Source organism: Ostrea edulis, chromosome 7, assembly GCF_947568905.1.
Source record: "Ostrea edulis chromosome 7, xbOstEdul1.1, whole genome shotgun sequence".
In the NCBI taxonomy this organism is placed as follows: domain Eukaryota; kingdom Metazoa; phylum Mollusca; class Bivalvia; order Ostreida; family Ostreidae; genus Ostrea; species Ostrea edulis.
The window spans coordinates 47895491-47915362 of NC_079170.1; the positions used below are offsets into that span (position 1 = coordinate 47895491).

The 19872-nt window shown below is 33.9% G+C and overlaps 1 protein-coding gene across 1 annotated transcript; it reads right to left on the bottom strand.

Moving 5' to 3' along the window:
- Positions 1-9653: 9653 nt before the first annotated feature.
- Positions 9654-15668, bottom strand: LOC125656460 (uncharacterized). The gene is made up of 4 exons (XM_056145732.1): positions 15500-15668; positions 14845-14909; positions 14444-14575; positions 9654-10988 (listed from the first exon to the last, which is right to left on the bottom strand). The coding sequence occupies exons 1-4, from the start codon at positions 15580-15582 to the stop codon at positions 10354-10356; spliced, it is 915 nt and encodes a 304-aa protein (XP_056001707.1). The 5' UTR covers positions 15583-15668; the 3' UTR covers positions 9654-10353.
- Between the last annotated feature and the right edge of the window lie 4204 nt (positions 15669-19872).

Below are 19872 nucleotides of genomic sequence, written 5' to 3' on the forward strand. Positions count from 1 at the left end.
ACCCTTCAACATGAAAAGACAAAATACCTGGCGGTGTCCTTCAACTTCACATTTAGATATATCGGAGAAGTTTTATCTATCAATAATGCTCATTTCCATACCTACGTAAATTCGATATATACAAGTGAACTCGAACTAAAATACAAAACAATATTTCCACATATGCTTATACTTGGATTTCTTATTAAAGTTATATGCTAAAAACAAACTAACAACACAATATTATGACAAACTGGAGCACTTAGCTTTTCCATCGTCATCTTAAAATATTTATGCAGTAATATTACATTATCACCTTCATATGCCGTGTATGAACGGTGGAAATAACGAATTGTGATCAATCTCATAAACCCTATAAGCAATACAAACTAGAACGTTCGGCAAACACGGACTGCTGGATATACCATTGTCGACCGGTCACACCCGCTGTGAGACCTATATCTTGATCAGGTAAACGTCGTTATCCGTCGTCAACATCACTAAGCCAAGAACGGCCTAACAATCAGTATGGAACAAGTCAGACGCATTTTACCCAATGATAGGTTGTAATAACAAAATAGATCATTATAACGACTATAGAATTTGTGAAATACCGACTTTAAATGAAACTGTTGAAACCCCTCCACCCCTTATATCCCTTCACTGATTCGATATGCAAGACAATTTTCTGTGTATGGTCAGTTTTTAATCGAGACAGACTACTGAAAAGTATTAATGGTAAAGGAATTTCAACGGTTTCATTTTCAGACGGCATTTCGCAAAATGTATGGTTATTATAACGATCTAATTAACAATAAAACCTGCATTTGGTCAAATGCTGTCTGACATCTTAGGTTGTTCACACATAATGATTTTGACTAAGGGTTATTATTTATGGGGATTATAAGATTGATAACTGTTCGTTATTTTCATCTTTGCATAAATGAATAAATTACAAACGTTCGTTAGGCGTCACAGAAACGGTATCACGCTTGATTCGGTTGTCTATGGTGGCTATAACGATCTCATTAACCAATACAACCAGTCATTTGGTCAAATCCTGTCTGACGTGTTTCTTACAACTTGTTCGATCGTTTTTCATATGTTGATTTTGTCTAGAGATTATCATTCATAGGAATTATGTTACTGATCACTGTTCGTTATTTTCACTTTTTGATCAATAAATAAATTTTTAATTTTCTGTAAGCGTTGCAAAAACTGTATAATGATTGTTGCACACAAGAGAATATTCCGTTGTCATTTAATCAGCTGTTTGGTTCCACTGTCACAGAGTATCAACCTTTTCATATTTAGCCCATGTTCAGGAAGACTCTTTGACAGAATTCATAATACAGGTGACGTTATGTCGCGAATTAAAGCATCGGGTGAACATAAACTCAAACAAATTAAGCAAATTAATATTTTACCATAGTCAATGTTTTCTTATTCAATAAACGATCTGGTCCATACTTTGAAAATTTGATGATGCAGTACATGCACACATTATATTTTTCAATTGATAAAGATATAATTTATAGATACCTAAAAAGGTTTCTTTAACGTTATCTAGACGTGCTTCCATTATAGCGTAACGTTAAACATAAGTTTATTCAGTCTTGTCATTTACATAAATATTGTCAGAACATTCATCTTCATCATCCACATCAAAACAATTCATTGTGATTGGTTTCATGTAGTTTTGCAGGTCAAAAGATGGGCCCTGATTCTCCCCATTGCTATTTTGAACGATGTCCAAAAATGCATGTTCATGAAGATTATCATTGTTTACTGTCCCTCTTTTTTCTTTTGAAGTCCCGTCCATATCAAATTTGATGCTTCTTTTTCATGCCATTTCCTCTTTTTCATCATATTTGACTTTATTCTTACATAGATATTTCTCTTTACACACTCTGCTATAGAAATCTTCTTTATATCTGTCTTCCTCCATCTCACTTAAAGGTGTATGTCCGTTCCCGACGCATTCTTTTGAACCTGTATTATCATTATCCTCGGGGAAACCTTCGAAAACGATGACCTCATTAATTTCTGTGTAAATGTCGTTTACTTCATGAATTCTGCACCATACATCATTCATCGAGTGAAGACCTAAACATTTGCGACACCTACATGTACATACTTCCCGTATGATCATTAGTATTAAACCCAGACTTATCAGAGTCTCGAATGTTTTAATTATTGTTATAGGCTGCATATCTAATTCAGAAGAAGCATCGTTACAAAATCATTTTTGCGTTGTCTTTTCTTTGACTTTCACTGTGGACGCTGATGACGTGAAACTTGCTTCTAAAACAAATTCCAAAAACTTTAGTGTGTGGGTAAAAAACAGCACAATACTTTAAAAGTCGATATTATGCAATATTCTAGATTACCTGTAATAATATAGTCTTCTCTCATTTATGTTGGTGTCAAAATTTTATAAGGTATTTGTTTTGGTCCAAATATCGCTCATACAGTTAATTTTTTCAGAAATTGGAAAAAAAGATCGATCCTCCAATTACATTATACATAGGTAGGTGGAATATTCATTCACAGACAAACATTTTGAAATAGCCAGTAGCAAAATTTGCAAGATGTTTTCAAATATATGTATCTTCAATCATATTGAGAATGATGAATTATCGCATGACCTAGATATTTCATATGAAGTATAACTGTTCTAAATGCCACCCCTGTTGCATTATCATATCCGCAAAGCGTATGAAGAAAATATGAAGATAACAAACAGTGATCAATCTCACATTTCCTATAACAAATACGAAATTCAAATTAAGGCAAACACGGACCTTGGACACACCAGAGATAAGACGACATTGCTAGAAGTAAGCATTGTCAGTTGAATAATGAAAGGATGCATCCATTTTACGTCCGAAATCAAGATCCGATAATTTACGTAAAAAATACTTGCTATATCAATTTGCCTTATGCTTTCTTTCAACACCTTATATTCAATTTTAGGTTTAATTCCATACCATAATTAAGCATTCCTCTGATTAGTATAGCAGGATATGTTATTTACATCGACTTAAGGTTAAACCCCTGTTTTACAAGCCTGTACAACATATTACTTCATTATTTCAATTCATCGTAGATGTTGTCTCTAAAATTGGTTATCATAATCATTCACATTCATGAAAGATGGGATAAGGTGCCTAGGAGGAGTAAGCCTCCACAGTCGTCCGGTCACCTTACAGACATTGAAACAATGGGATTATTTGTTGATAAACAATGAAAAACTCGCGAGCACTTATCCGCATTGTGTAAATCTATTTTGTTTACGAATTTTATTCTGTCTTTGATCTCATGAATAATAAAGCAATCAAACCGTAAATTTCTTTACACTTCCACTGAGTACACCTATTCAACATCGTGATTAGTGTCTTCGATATATCGCAAGTTGAATATATCATCAATCTCATAACTCCTATAAGCATTATAAATTAGAGAGTTGGGCACACATGAACCCCTGTATATACCAGACGTGGGATCAGGTTCCTAGGAGGAGTAAACATCCGCTAACGTCCGGTCGCCTGCCAGAAATTGAAACAATGGGATTATTTGTTGATTAACAATGAAAAACTCGCGAGTACTTATCCTCATTGTGTAAGTCTACTTTGTTTACGAATTTTAATCTGTCTTTGATCTCATGAATAATAAAGCAATCAAACCGTAGATTTCTTTAAACTTCTACTGAGTACACCTATTCATCATCGTGATTAGTGTCTTCGATATATCGCAAGTTGAATATATCACCAATCTCATAACTCCTATAAGCATTATAAATTAGAGAGTTGGGCAAACATGGACATCATTTTAACGGTAACTTGTAAATCAAGCTTCAAACAAAACTTTGATCTGCCAAAATATTAAGATGTATGTGATTTTTGTCGGTCCTAAGCCCGAAAAAGGTGAAGGGGTTTTAGATTGCCTATTGATTAGTAAGATGGGGGTAATGATCACCTTTCATAAGATGGCTCATAACACGGACATTTTGTTGAACAAATTTGCACATTTCAAGGAAGGAATAATTCACGTTCAGCTTTCAAAATACCACTAGTTTTCTAAATTTGTTCATCCAGGATGATTTTTAGTTCAAATTTAGCCAATTAAGGAAGGTCGTTATGGCCTATACCATGACCCCAATGTATATAAACACTTAAACATATATGTGCAAAACAAGTGTAAAATTCAAGTGTATATAAATTATGTTCAAGGTATGATCATTCTTTCACCAGAGGGCGCATTACGCAAGCTTCACTTACACCTCAGACAACGCTATGAATCACCTGACAATGTAATCACATTCATTTTCGTCTCCTTTCCCTTTTAAAGTTCTGGAAACAGATGCTACGTCATGCTCTTTTCATAACCCACTGGAACTTTTTAAAGGACATCTTTATCATTGATCTGTTTGTCTCTTATTTTACAAGTTTCAATCTTATTTTCTACAGCCTTTCTTACTTTTGATTCCATGTTTACATTAAATATCCATAACGTGGATGTCCTGCATCCATGCGCATAATACGAAATAGTTCCAAAACAGCGATTTTAAACAATTTACAGTAAGCATCAATTTAAAAACACCAAAACCATTTCATCATATGACTAAATATTTAGTCAAAAACATAAATGTTGGATATTAGAAACTTTTACAAGGTTTCTGTATATTGAGCGGTGACTGTGGTATACTGCGAGCAGAGCACGGAATTTTGGGTAGAGAATGAGGTATGATGTCTATGATGATTATCACTCAATCATCAGTTTATGTAAATGATTTTAAAGGGACTACGTACTTTCAAATAGAAATGAGGAAAACCTGAAATTGAGATAGCACCTGCGGCATATCCTATACATGTATTCATGAAATGAATCAATATCCTCTAATACAGAATTACCTCAAGAAGAAATTCAACAGTCACAACAAATACAAGGATTATTTTTCTCATGAAGAGCTACTAGTGGCCCAACGATCAATCTGCAACCACTATCACATTAGCACTGGAATATACATGTATGTGAATGATTCTTAAGAAAAGAGACACTATAAGAATTTCATTCAACTTTAAATCCTATTCGGAAATTCTCGATCATAGTTTCGACTTGAGAATTTTCAAGAAATTCAGGCTAGTTGCACTACACTGGATACATACACTACATGTGCTAAATCCGACGAGCTTAATCAGATTAGCTTTCTCGCAACATGACACGCAACAGAAAACGAGATTGCCAACAATGACTGATACTGTATATTCACTTATGAAAGAGCTATATCTATTTCGTATGTCTTTCCATAAAATACTTATCCACATTAATCACACGACAGTTCCCTCAAAACGTTTATGTGACACCAATATATCCAAACCTACTCCAAATTTTATAAACTCCAGCGTCCTTTTAGAAACTGAAGTCATCGACTCAATGCGAACGAAGAAAACACATCATTTCCCCGTAAGTACCACTTGTCAAATAAGCATATGAATGAATATACTGAGGAACCACAAATAGAGCAGTAATTCTGACACTATTATTGAAACATTCTTGGATCCACCCATGCTCATCACTTTGATCGATGTTAGCTGATCTATAACTGAACTACAACTACTACATCAAATGTGAAGATAACAAACAGTGATCAATATCATAACTCTTAAAAGCAATACAAAATAAATAGCTTGGCAAACACAGACCCCTGGACACATCAGAGGTGGGATCGGGTGCCTAGGAGGACTAAGCATCCACTGTCGACCGATCACACCCTTCGTGAACCCTATATCCTGATCAGGCAAACAGAGTTGTCCGTAGTCAAAATTAGTGTGCCAAGAACTGTCTGATAATCGATATGAAACACGTCAGACAGCATTTGACCCAATGATAGGTTGTATTCACGAACTAGATCGTTATAACGACCATAGAATTTGCGAAATGCTGACTTCAATCGAGACTGTTGAAACCTCTGTACCATCAACTTGTTTGTCAGTAGCTTGCCTTGATTTAAAAACTGAATATAAGCTCTTGCGTATCGAATCACTTGAGAGATATAAACACCATATGCAGGTGATAATGGAATACTGCTACATGAATATGGGAAGTTGACGAAGCAGAAGCTGATTCACCCCGTTTGTCATATAGTTCAGTTGTGAGTTTGTCGTTAATGTCTACTTTCAATAAAATATCTAAGTATGAAGCAGAAGTGGACGACTCTCTGCTGTCTTTTTTTCGAACTCACAAGGATATATCAAATGGACATATGAAGCAAAGTTATTATTGTTAATAGATAAAACGTCGTCGATATATCTAAATGTCGATTTGAAGGCCGCAGCAAGAGATTTTTTCTTCTCACGTAGACATTTTTGAATAAATTCTGCTTCATACGAATATAGAAACAGGTTATCTACCAAAGGAGCACAATTCGTGCCAATGGGAAATCCAACACACTGTTGGAAGACCTGATCACCAAAGACCATGAAGATATTCTCAATAATGAACTCTAGCATATTTTTTAAACTTAAGAGAGCTTGTGCGTGGAACCATAGTAATTTCTGTTATATTTAGTTTTCCTTATAAAAATTCATCAGTATTGAACTGATATGATTATGCTGAGATTATACAAAAACCGTCATCAATGGGAAAAATACACCTAATTGGATACGTAGGGTGGTAATGATTGAATACCTTTGAAGAAGTGGAGACCTGAAAACAAAACTAAATTAGTTTATATTTCTTATGTGCGCTAAAGTTTGAATCATTTCATAAACTTGTTAAGATATTTAAACAAGGTTTAATTTCCAAGAAAATATCAGAAATACGTCAATTCAGTTTTTTCATTTACATAAACATCAGCAACATAAAGGATGTCAAAACTGTCACTCAAATCCTTCAATCCAAAACAATTCACAGTGCTTGTGTTGCTTTGTAAGTCAAAATCCGATTCCTGCTTGTTCTTCTCTTTGCTATTTTGAACACTGTTCACATTAAGTTGTGGTCCGATTGTATCCTTTGGATGAACTTTCTCTTTACATACAGTGCTATAAACATATTTTTCACATCCGGTTTCCTCTATCTCAGGGAAAGGTGGATGTACATTACTGATACATTCTTTTGAACCTGTAATCTCGTTATCCTCGAGTAAAACTACATTAGCCATCAACTCATTAATTTCTGTGTAAGTGTCGTCTACTACATGCGTTCTACACATCGCTTTATTTGTATTCCTAAGACCTAAACATTTCTTGTATCTACATATCTCACCTATTACTATTAGCATTATCACCAAGGATATTAGTGTCCCGGATGTTATTACTATTGACGTAAAAATAACATTGATGTGAAATTTAGATGTTTCGTTACCATTTCCTTCTTGCGTTGAATTTTCTGTAACTTTCGCTGTAGACTCTGGGGACATGAAATGAACCACTGTATTTGTCTCCACCTCTAAAAAGAACAATTTTCTTTCCTTCAACTTGTGGGTATGACACAACGCAATACATCAACATATTAATCTAAAAGCAGATGTAAAAATTGTAGCCTTTCCCATTTTAGACAAATCTGCTTTTTCCGGCAGAGTATCACTATTTCTAAAACGTAAGTTATTTTAGCAAAGCATATCCAAATAAAAGAAAACCACGTTTATCCAGGTGGAATCATATAAAATATGGTGATATAGTTTGTATATGGATACCAATGCAACATGCAAAACTTAAAAGATTTTTACCACTACTTTTATTGCTTTTAAATATATATGAAAATGTGGTGTTTTAATTATTTTTTTTCGATATAAAGCGTGCTTTAGTGATTATTTTGTATCGAAATTGCCAAAAGCCAGATATGCATATTATCGTTGTAGATTTTCGCGTCATTATTATGTGACGTCATGCATGCCAATCGTGGTAAAGCGAGAAAGCATGAACACATTGAAAACAAGTTTTGAACAACACATACCGTAGGCTATCGATGCAATTTGGAGAAGTTCAACAATTATAGGTCTCAGTTTATTCTGTTGTACAATATATAGTTGCAACAATCAGCACAAAAATAATCTTTACTTTAACCAACGAGGCAAATCGGAGAATCTTTTTAAACTTAGAACGATTTCAAACAAACAGAAAACAATCTTTAATGATGAGCCTAATTATCACATTCTAGCCCATTTAATTCATTGCATCGACATTTCTGTTTACAAATTAATATGCTCATTGTTCTTCAGATAATCATAGATACTGACTTCAAAAACCCTTATAGCCTACTAGGTATTGTGTTGAGACAATCAACGTCGCCACAGGTCTGGCAATCATAGGAATTTTTGTGTAGCATACACTTTTTATATAATATGCACATTTAATTTCATAGGTTTACCCCCTCCCCCTCCATATGCTTGAAGTTATGTGTATTCACATTGACTACATCCCCTACCCCTGATTGAAAAAAAAGTCGAAAAAATCCTACTTAATAATTGTCAAGAATTTTAAAATACAGCGGCTTTATTCAAAATTATGCTGCATGCGCATCTGATGCATCAAAATTGGTACCGTATAAGTTTTACATGGCAACGTAGTAAAATAAATAAATGGGTGCCTACCCCCATCACTATTTTTGATAGTAATGGGTGTAGTTAATGCAAACTCTCTCTCTCTTTCTCTGTCTCTGTCTCTCTCTCTCTCTCTCTCTCTCTCCCTGTCTCTCTCTGTGTCTCTCTGTCTCTCTCTCTCTGTCTCTGTCTGTCTGTCTGTCTGTCTCTATGTCTCTCTCTCTCTCTCTCTCTCTCTCTCTCTCTCTCTCTCTCTCTCTCTCTGATAATATCAATATTTTGAACTTGACTAAGAAAAAATACTGTTAATGTACGGTATATCATTTTTTTTTTGCTGTGAATTCGACGTCAACACTAGTGAAAATGGTCTAAAATTGAATTGTATAGATAGATAGTCAAAGATTTCAAAGGTACATGTACGTTTGGGGCCAAATTTGGCCCCGCGTCCAAATTAAATGATATTCCTCAAAATTCTTTCATATGGTGTATACTTCCATAAAATGGTTATGATGTCTTTGTAAAAAGCTTTACTTATGTATAATACATATGTAAATACAGTATAGTTTACGATAACGTTGTGTCATTTTGACGTTACTTTATGCGACGTCGTGAGCAAGAAAGCTTTGTCATGAACTCAGTATGAAAATAATCCAATTTATGTCGCCATATGCTCACAGTTTTATTAAACAAATGTGCACTATGATTTTTATTTGAAAAGTTTAATTGATTTTTTCCGAAAGTGTTAATCAATTGTAGATGATTCGATGTGGCGAATGCTGTGATTTGAAGGACAATTAGTGTAATTGTATCTAAGAATTGTAGAACAACCCATATATATTCATTCAATTTTAACATTGTATTTACATTTGCATCCAATTTGCATTGTTTTAATCTAAATTAAATGAATATCATATATGTACGTAACGCGTGGTTACCTTATTCATGTGTGTACATATGTACACTTTGTTCTTTTTCTTTGAGCGCACTAAATGTTTTCAGCAAAGGAACACGCACTAACCAATGCTACATTGGATTGTACATGTAGTAAAAAGAACATGAAGTTTATTCAGAATATATGTGAAAAGAAATATTATAAAACGAGCTTGAAAAGTTCTTTTTAATTCAACACACGACATTGGGACCGAATGTGAACCTTATAGGATGTGATAAGATTTACAATCAATGTGATAAGTTCTACACAAGAGTTGACACTGACACCATGAAAAACCTAACAAAAAATAATCTTGTCGGTATTATATTCAATATTTTAGCATATACACTTGCATCTATTTAAACTCTTTATTCGAAAAAAATATATATACAGGTTCCTGACAATTATCTTTATATAACAAATCTTTCAATGCATTAGTATTTACGTAAAGGAAAAAAGTTTGAATAATAAATCATATTCATTGTCTCAAACCACGTCCGAAGTCCGCATGGTAGAGGATCGTATATTTTTGACCCCCACTCCCTTCTACCTTTTGATACATGCCGATTTAGTCGGAGATATGAGATCAACCTTCGTTTCCCTGTCTAATAAATCATTCAACAATTCCTTTTCGGCCAGTTTCTAATGATGAATGAAGCAGAGACTGTCTATTAACAGTACCAAAGTCAATCAATGTGAATGTGCATCAGCATATATAATTCCGTCAGTCAAAGATATTTATATTTTCCAGCAACTGTCAAAACAATGAAAGGTGTAAGATCTAATCAGTTCTTGACACTAAGTTTTTCCACTATAGTTTATATTTCCCAAGTGCCCTAAAGTTTGAATCATTTCATAAACTTGTTAAGATATTTAAACAAGGTTTAATTTCCATGAAATATCAGAAATACGTCAATTCAGTTTTTTCATTTACATAAACATCAGCAACATAAAGGATGTCAAAACTATCACTCAAATTCCTCAATCCAAAACAGTTCACAGTGCTTGTATTGCTTTGTAAGTCAAAATCCGATTCCTGCTTGTTCTTCTCTTTGCTATTTTGACCACTGTTCACATTAAGTTGTGGTCTGATTGTATCCTTTGGAAGAACTTTTTCTTTGCATACAGTGCTGTAGACATATTCTTCACATCCGATTTCCTCTATCTCAGTGAAAGGTGGATGTACATTACTGATACATTCTTTTGAACCTGTAATCTCGTTATCCTCGAGTAAAACTACATCAGCCATCAACTCATTAATTTCTGCATAATTGTCGTTTACTTCGTCCGTTCCATACGACACTGTATTTGCATTCCTAAGACCTGAACATTTCTTGTATCTACATATTTCACCTATAACCATAAGCAGTATCACCAAGGATATTAGTGTCCCGGATGTTATCACAATTGCTGTAAAAATAACATTGATGTGAAACTCAGACGTCTCGTTACCATTTCCTTCATGCGTTGCATTTTCTGTAACTTTCACCGTAGACTCTGGGGATATAAAATTGTCTACTGTATTTGTGTCCACCTCTAAAAAAAACAATTTTATTTTCTTCAACGTGTGGGTATGACACACCGAAATATATTAATATAGTACTTTAAACACAGATTTAATAATGTATGACTCATCGAAATACATTAATATATTAGTCTAAACACAGATATAATAGTGTGTGTTTTTCCATTTTAAACGAAATCTGCTGTTTCCGGTAGAGTACTACTATTTCTAAAAGTTATGTCATTTTAGCAAATTATATCCAAATAAAATACCCACATTTATGCAGGTGGAATAAAAAAAAATTAAAACAATGGTGCTCACGGCGGGTGTGACCGGTCAACAGGGGATGCTTACTCCTCCTAGGCACCTGATCCCACCTCTGGTTTGTCCAGGGGTCCGTGTTTGCCTAACTATCTATTTTGTATTGCTTGTAAGAGTTATGAGATTGATCACTGTCCATTATCTTCACCTTGCATGGATACCAATTCAACATGCAAAATTTAAAAGAGTTTACCACTATTTTTATTGCTTTTGGATATATATGAATATGTGATATTTTAAATTGTGCAAGTGTTGTTTCTTCTATACAAAGCGTGTATCGAAATTGCAAAAAGCCAGATAGGTATATTATCGTTGGAGATTTTCGCGCCATTCGTATGTGACATCATACCTGCCAATTGTGGGGAAGTGAGAAGGCATGAAAACATTAAAACAAGTTGTGAACAGCACATGACGCAGTCTATTGATACAAATTGGAGAAATTCAACAGTCTTGTTTAATTGTGTTGTACAATATATAGCTGTGATAATCAGCACAAAAATAATATTTACTCTCACCAACGAGACAAATCATAGAAATCTTTTTAAACTTGGAACTATTTCAAACCAATCGAAACCATCTTCAGTCACAGGCCCTACATTTTGTATTCTAGCTCATTCAATTAATCGAATCGACTTTCCTGTTAACAAAGTAATAGGTCCATTGTCCTTCATGTAATCATAGAAAATGACTTCGAGAACCCTCATAGCCTACCAGGTATTGTAATGAGGCAATCAAAGTCGCCGCAGATCTGGCAAACAGAGAAATTTCTTTGTAGCATGAAAACATTAAAACAAGTTGTGAACAGCACATGACGCAGTCTATTGATACAAATTGGAGAAATTCAACAGTCTTGTTTAATTGTGTTGTACAATATATAGCTGTGATAATCAGCACAAAAATAATATTTACTCTCACCAACGAGACAAATCATAGAAATCTTTTTAAACTTGGAACTATTTCAAACCAATGGAAACCATCTTCAGTCACAGGCCTACATTTTGTATTCTACCTCATTCAATTAATCGAATCGACTTTCCTGTTAACAAAGTAATAGGTCCATTGTCCTTCATGTAATCATAGAAAATGACTTCGAGAACCCTTATAGCCTACCAGGTATTGTAATGAGGCAATCAAAGTCGCCGCAGATCTGGCCAACACAGAAATGTCTTTGTAGTATACACTTTTTATATCATATGCACCTTTAATTTCATATGTAACGATATATTGGTTTACTCCCTCCATACTTGATTTGATTGATTGATTGTTCCTTGCTTAACACGTCTCACTCGAGAATTTTTCACTCATATGCCGACTTTCACTACTTGTTTTAACGACTTAGGTTTGTCGTGGCTGGGATTTGAACCCCGGACTTTCCGCATGGGGGACTAACGATCTAACCTCTCGGCCACCGCGACGGTCCCCATACTTGGAGTTCTGAGTTGGAGTTCTGAGTATTGATACCATTTGTGAAATGACTACACCCCTACCTCCCGATTGAAAGAAAGGTTGGAAAAATCCTGGTAATCAATTGTAGAGAATTTTCAAATACAGCAGCTTTATTTAAAATGATACTGCTTGCTAACGTAGTAAACTAAATGTAATATGTAAACCCTCTCCCCCACTATTTCTTTACAGTAGTGAATGGGACGATTATAAGGTAGAGGTTATGACTATAGGCCTTATGTATTAATTGACAAGTCTCAAAACAAAAGTGACAAAACACAGGAAAAATACTGTTAATGTACAGTATATAATTTTCATACTGTCATTGTGAATTCCTCTAATAACAAGTAACTTATTTGTATTACTCTGAGCCTGAGGACGTGAGTTATTACTTCCTCAAATGGGCAAAACGTGGAAATACTGATTGCAACTACATATTATCATTTATAGGAATTACGATGCTGATCACTATTCGTTATTTTCACAGTATATAATTTTCAAATTTTGCAACGAATTGGATTTCAACACTAGTGAAAACGATATGAAATTGAATTATATAAATAGATAGTCGCCGATTTCTAGATAATGGTCAACAAAGGAACAGTTGAAAATCACATTCATAAGTAGTGCAAAAAATGAATTTTGACTAGTATAGCATGTTTAAAGAGATGACAGAGGAACAACAGCAACTTGAAGCAAAAACATTTTTTATTAAAATCTATTTTAAACCAAAATATAACCGAGTATGCAATTTGATATAGATTGCCGGAAACATCATTGCAATGATTCCTGTTTTAGAATTGTTGTGTACTACTTGCACTCATTTGACACATGTGACCTAGATTGTTGTAGAGCTCGATGTTTGCTTCTTTAATAGAAACATGACGTATCTGTTGCATACTTGTCTTTCAAGATTGTACTGGAAAATTTATTCTTACTATAATAAATGTAAATACATGTTACTTATTGTTTAATACGCAATATCCGAGTTGCCCAATAGTTCTTTCCCTTTGTTGAACTCTTATGCACAGTGAGACGGAAGACATACTTTCACCCAGACGCGGTGGGTACAAATCCTTATCTCTGTCTCAATATATTGCCTACAGGATGATTATCAGACATCGTGCAACCACCCAAACTGCTGGGACACACACTTTTAGTGAGTTTAAGATTATTTGATAATAAAATGGCTCAAACAAAAATAGATAATCGCCATCTTTCTTTGATTAAAGCATCACTGTACAGAAGAGAAAATAAAAAATGAAATTCATTAGATTTTATAGCCTAATTCAAACAAATAGTATTCTTCATACGATCAGTTCAATGTATACCAACTGTTAATATAAACACGATTACCGTTCTCATAACTTTTATCCATATTTACACGGCTAGTCTATAATACATGTATACATCTTGTACCCACCCAAGTAATCAGCAAAATACTGAACGTACCTCCATCTCAGAAGAGCTGATATCTCGGAACTTGCGTATTGCCTTTTATTGGTGAATTTTTCAGCGCTATCAAGTGTTTGTTCTGACCCAAAACAATATCATTTTACCATGAATATTACTACTATATTTCCTTTGCATCTTTGGTTTTGAGTTTTAAGTAATTTACTAAGTATTCGTATCTTACATGTTTTGTTCTTAATTTCATTTATATTGAATATTTGGTGGATTTCATAACGTAACGTTTGCTGATTTGTGTTCGTTATATATTCACCTGTAGCGTCTCCACAGCCATATATATGATTACAGTTTGAACAATTGTCACAGTTCAGAGTGCATCTAATTCCATATAGTGGTGTCGGACATGGTCTGGAACAGTTATCCCCGTAATACCCAGGGGGACACTCTACAATTCACACATACTAAAAGCATGACTAATATGACTTTTTTTTAAATTAGACACTTTCGTACTACGTATATGTACATAAATAAAAATATATAGAATAATTACACCACCAATAAAAATTCACGGAAATATTCAATTCGTAGCCATATTATGATATGCGCTATTATACTCCACACAATTAAGCTATATAGAAGTTATGAGATCGATGACTGTTCGTTATCTTCACCTTTCATAAAACACATATGTGCAAATGAAGCAAAGACAATTACCTCTACACTCGTTTCCAACATTGTAGTAGTCTACGCAGCATTCTGGTGAACCGTCTACATTGATTCTGAAATATTATCATCTCACTGAACTAGGCAACAGAAATTATTTAAAGCAATTCCACCTTCATGTGACCACATAAGAGTTGGCAAAATCATTCATTTATTTACATTGATGTATGATAGGAAAAAACTTTGTTGAAGTTGTTCCCAATACTTATTGTAAAAATCTTATATAAAAAAGTTATATATGAACAATCAATCATAGCTTTCAAAATATTCAATCCAAGGACAATAACTCTGTGTGCATTGATATCCTTTTATCACGTTCAATATGCGATTTATTTCCTTCATTTTCACAGACATTTTGTATATTTTTGAAACAGTTTAATGAAATCGTTCTTGATATTATAATGTATTATATCGTTATAACCATTTTTTGTGAAATTAAGGAAAATTGTAAATTCCTGACGTTGATAAATCATTATGTTTATTTATATCTTGCATCTTAAAAAGTGCAATGACTTATATCATTTATTTAACGATTTACTTGTTTTAACGCTAATAAATAAATACACTTTCTGTAATTTTATCAGATAATAATGCGAATATGAAGTTACCTTATGTACATGTATGTGCACTGTTACAAATTTCTTACCTCTTTGGACAATTTCCTGCACCAGTCACCCGTATCAAAAGAAATGTGCTACACCAAACATACGCAGAAATAAGATTAATCATAATCGTTGTTTATAAACGACAAAAACGGATTTAAAGTCCAAATTATATATTTCAGTATAACTCAGCTTGCATCAAAAGCGGATATATTTAACAGAACATGATTTGTATTATAACTTCCTGTATGTAAGAGCTAAAATCAAAGTTCCTACTTTAGGGGCATCAGCACACATGTGCATTTGCAACACGACATTTCCAAGTTGCCCTCTAGTTATTTCCCTTCTCTAACTCTTACACACGATGATAGACAAAAAGTGTTTTACCACACGCGATGGGTGCAGACGCAAATCGATGTGTTCATGTATTGCTTAAAGAACGTTTATGAGTATTTGAGTATAACTAATATCGAAGAGGAAAATAGTTTCATATTTGCAGTGCCTAGATATATATACCATCTTATAGTTCATCCACCTGTGTCTTTTTCTTCTCCGTCTTCTTTCAACTATAGTCCAGCTAGATATGTCCATACAAGTGATGCTGATATCGTTGAAAATGAGGGCCTGAAAAGACTTATTTTAAAAGGTCCTAAACTCAACGAACCTCGGTCTTTCATTTGACGACAGAAATTCACTTCTAATATGAAATATGTTAAAGAGTATGCCAGACAATGGGTTAAATATGAAAAAGAACTTGATACCTTCTTTAAATGGATTACAATTATAAGAGGAATATTAGAATCCCGTATTAGACACATTAAAACAAAAGTGCGTACCGTCTAGTCTTCTCTGTTTAATAAATTAGAAGTGATAAAAGACTTAGAGATGTTACATGAGGAATATGTTCTGTTCTAGTGGACAAAGCTTTTAAAAACGTTGTATATATTCGTTACGCTCATTATTACAAATGTATTTTGAACTTGGCATTAATTCCACATTTGCTAATCATACTTATACTCTAACGTCACTTTTAAAAGACGAAATTCTTTGATATTCAGTTTAAGACACATTTAATATCCTAGTCAATGGTATGGATGAATATGAGTTACCGTACCTATACTGGATTCCTATACTTCACAAAAACTTAGGCCTTACAAAACATACATTGCTGGATCCGGTAAATGTTCTACCAAGTACCATCTTTGCTCCTCATGAAAATATTCACTGCTGTCAGGTTGAACATTAAATCGTATTGTGCCACAATATATGCCAGAAGTGGTGTAAACCAGATGTTGATTCTATATTCTAAAGAACATTTAGTAAATTCAAAAACGCAAGACTTTTCTTAAATCAATAACATCAAATCTGTTAGGCCGTTCTTGGCACCCTCATTTTGACTACGGATAACTCCGTTTACCTGATGACGATATAGGGCTCACGGCGGGTGTAACCGGTCGACATGGAATGCCTACTCCTCCTAGGCACCTGATCCCACCTCTGGTATATCCAGGGTCTGTTTTTGTCTTACTCTCTATTCTGTATTGCTTATAGGAGTTATGAGATTGATCACTGTTCGTTATCGGCACCTTTTATCATTGGCAGTTGCCTCTTCAACAAAAATGGATAACGCAAATAATCATATCTGGTGATCAGTCAACCAAAAAATTACTTTGTTCAACACCACTCTGTTTTCACACACAAATACTCTGAAGTTGAAATAAAAAATTCAAGATGGTCTTCATCATTGATAATATCTTCGGAGTCTTTAGTGAGTAGGTCTTCCAACAATCTGTTGGAATTGCCATGGCTATGAATTCTGCTCCTTTTTAGCTGGCTTGTTTTTCTTTGGGGTTGTTGTTGTTATTCTGATGAGGTAGAATTGATTCAAAAGTTTCTACTTGGAAACTTGCTTTGGTCTTTAACTCGACATTTATATCGATCGAAGATGTTTTATCTATTGATGATACTCATTAGTTTACAAACAAATGTTTGAAAATACAATTCATCAGAACACGGTAAAGCTATCCTTAGGAACCGCAATGAAGAGTTGGTCTTCTTTATCTTATTATTCAACCATTTATTGGACAATTACAGGAATTATGTGTAGAATCAAAACTGTGAATTCCTCTAATAACAAGTAACTTATTTGTATTACTCTGAGTCTGAGGACGTGAGTTATTACTTCCTCAAATGGGCAAAACGTGGAAATACTGATTGCAACTACATATTATCATTTATAGGAATTACGATGCTGATCACTATTCGTTATTTTCACCTTTTCATCAATGAATAATACACTAACTTTCTTTAGGCGTTGTAAAAACTTTACATTGTTAGTTACACACAGGAAAATGTTCGTTTGTCATTTAATCACCTGTTTGATTCCACTGTCACAAAGTATTTACCTTTTCTTATCTAGCCCATGGCCAGGAGTACTCTTTGACATAATGCATGATACAGGGGACGTTATGTTGCCAATGACCTTCATTTTTTCAGTCACTGCCCTTACACCGGAAGTAGGGGGCGTGCTCACCGATGGAATCCTAATCGTCAGATCAAATAGTAGTAATAAATACGTTATTGTAAAGCTTACCGTATCAAAATCTTCATTATGGGCTGAGTTTTAAGAGGTTGTATCATATTTCTTATAATAACAAAGTTTAGTTTATCCGATTTTATGAGAACCTTTTTAGAATAAACATTTCGTTAAATTGAACGGATGAGAAGGGGGAGGGGTATAGACCTAGATCTAGTATTTGGTACTTAATTATGTCCAAGTTATGTTACTATTCATACCAAAACGTTCATGAGTAGGCCCAGTTTGTAACAGAAATAATAAATAACAGACAACTAAATCATGATGAAACCATATGGTAATATAAATATGATCGGGTATGTAACATTGTTTTCCAAACAAGGGAAAGACACGCGGGTATGTTAAGGCAGGTCATGCTTCATTTATGCACGTAAACTGCATAATTTTTAAAATCTGTCTTACACAGAGAGAGGGAGCTACTAACTCTTAAAAAAACTCTTTTGGTTGTTTACATGAGAACATTTTGTATCATAACAACATGACAACCATGCGCTTCCATATGACGTCATTGCATGACTGTTATAAATAGATCATGGAGGTACCTTAATAGAAAATGTAAAACTAGCATATTATCTCCAGATATAAATATTGGTCTAGCTGGCGATAATGACGGTAAAATACCCATAGTATATCAGAATTACTGATAGAATCCTGCCACTTTCAGTAAGGAATAATTATTGAACATTTAAACACGAAACGATGCTTTGCAGTTTTCTTTAAAAGTTTTCTTAACAGACGATCTATCAGTAATTGCCGTGTACATTAGTTTATGACCTTTCACACGGTGTATAAAAAGTCTCTAAAAGCATGCGGCCTAATGTGTTACTTTTGCCGTTTTATTTCAGTCTGTGACAGAGGAAAATCGGATCGACACTATAAATGGAATGTTTTCTCCGTTAAACAAAATTGTCAATGAATGATATCAACATACCTTCTTCATATCAATAAATTCTCAGCGTTTCACATATATATTCCATATATCCCATGTCATATATTTGAAATACTCCACATTTTGTCGATATTTGCATGGCACACATCAATAAATTCCTTGCATGTGTCGACGTCATTCGATGTATAGTCATGACGTCATCAGTTTACTTTCATATCGATCAGACAGAAATTACATAACAGCAGTATAGCATTTCAAATTTCGTTGGATCTTAGTAGCTGCATGGTTTATTTTATGCATAAATAAAACTTAAATAAAAAATAAAATCGGAATTTAATATACTTAGTGATATACTTATTTCAATTATGACGTCACGATGTTTCGCGGATTTTATCCCAGTAAAAATTTTCATAACCTGCCTTAACGTACCCGCGTAAGGTAATATTTAATTCACAATTATTGTTTGAAAATTCCTGAAAAACAAAAACAAACAAACAAATATAACCAAACCCAAAAGCTCCAAATCCTAAATCGTCGAAGGGGAAAGCAGGGCAAGAAGTTACTCCTGAAATCCAATTAATTGGTACTTAAATTTTATTCTTCCACTATAATTCAATACTACTATATAAAAAGGGGACAACAAACACATCAAACTCTATTAGAATAATCAACTTAGCATGTACAGAAATAGTACATTGTCTGACTAAATAGGCAGTCCATTTTTCTCTCTCTTAATTGCTACGTGCGTGATAACTTTTGTGTGTTCTTTTGGTTAAGTTGATTTATACAGCCATTGAGTTTAAAAAGATTGAATCATTCGCGTATGTTAAAAAACAGATTTCAAGAAAATAATACAGCAGAGATACGGATTCGATATACATAATATACTCTGTTCATTGACAACCGATGTACAAAGATTTACGTATTTTGTC

Excerpts from the sequence above, each read along its gene's own strand:
- LOC125656460 (XM_056145732.1), bottom strand. The coding sequence starts at position 15,582 with ATGATTAATCTTATTTCTGCGTATGTTTGGTGTAGCACATTTCTTTTG. Across the intron at positions 14,910-15,499 it reads GCAGGAAATTGTCCAAAGAG|AATCAATGTAGACGGTTCAC; the intron begins GTAAGAAATTTG and ends ATAATATTTCAG. Across the intron at positions 14,576-14,844 it reads TGTTGGAAACGAGTGTAGAG|AGTGTCCCCCTGGGTATTAC; the intron begins GTAATTGTCTTT and ends TGTGAATTGTAG.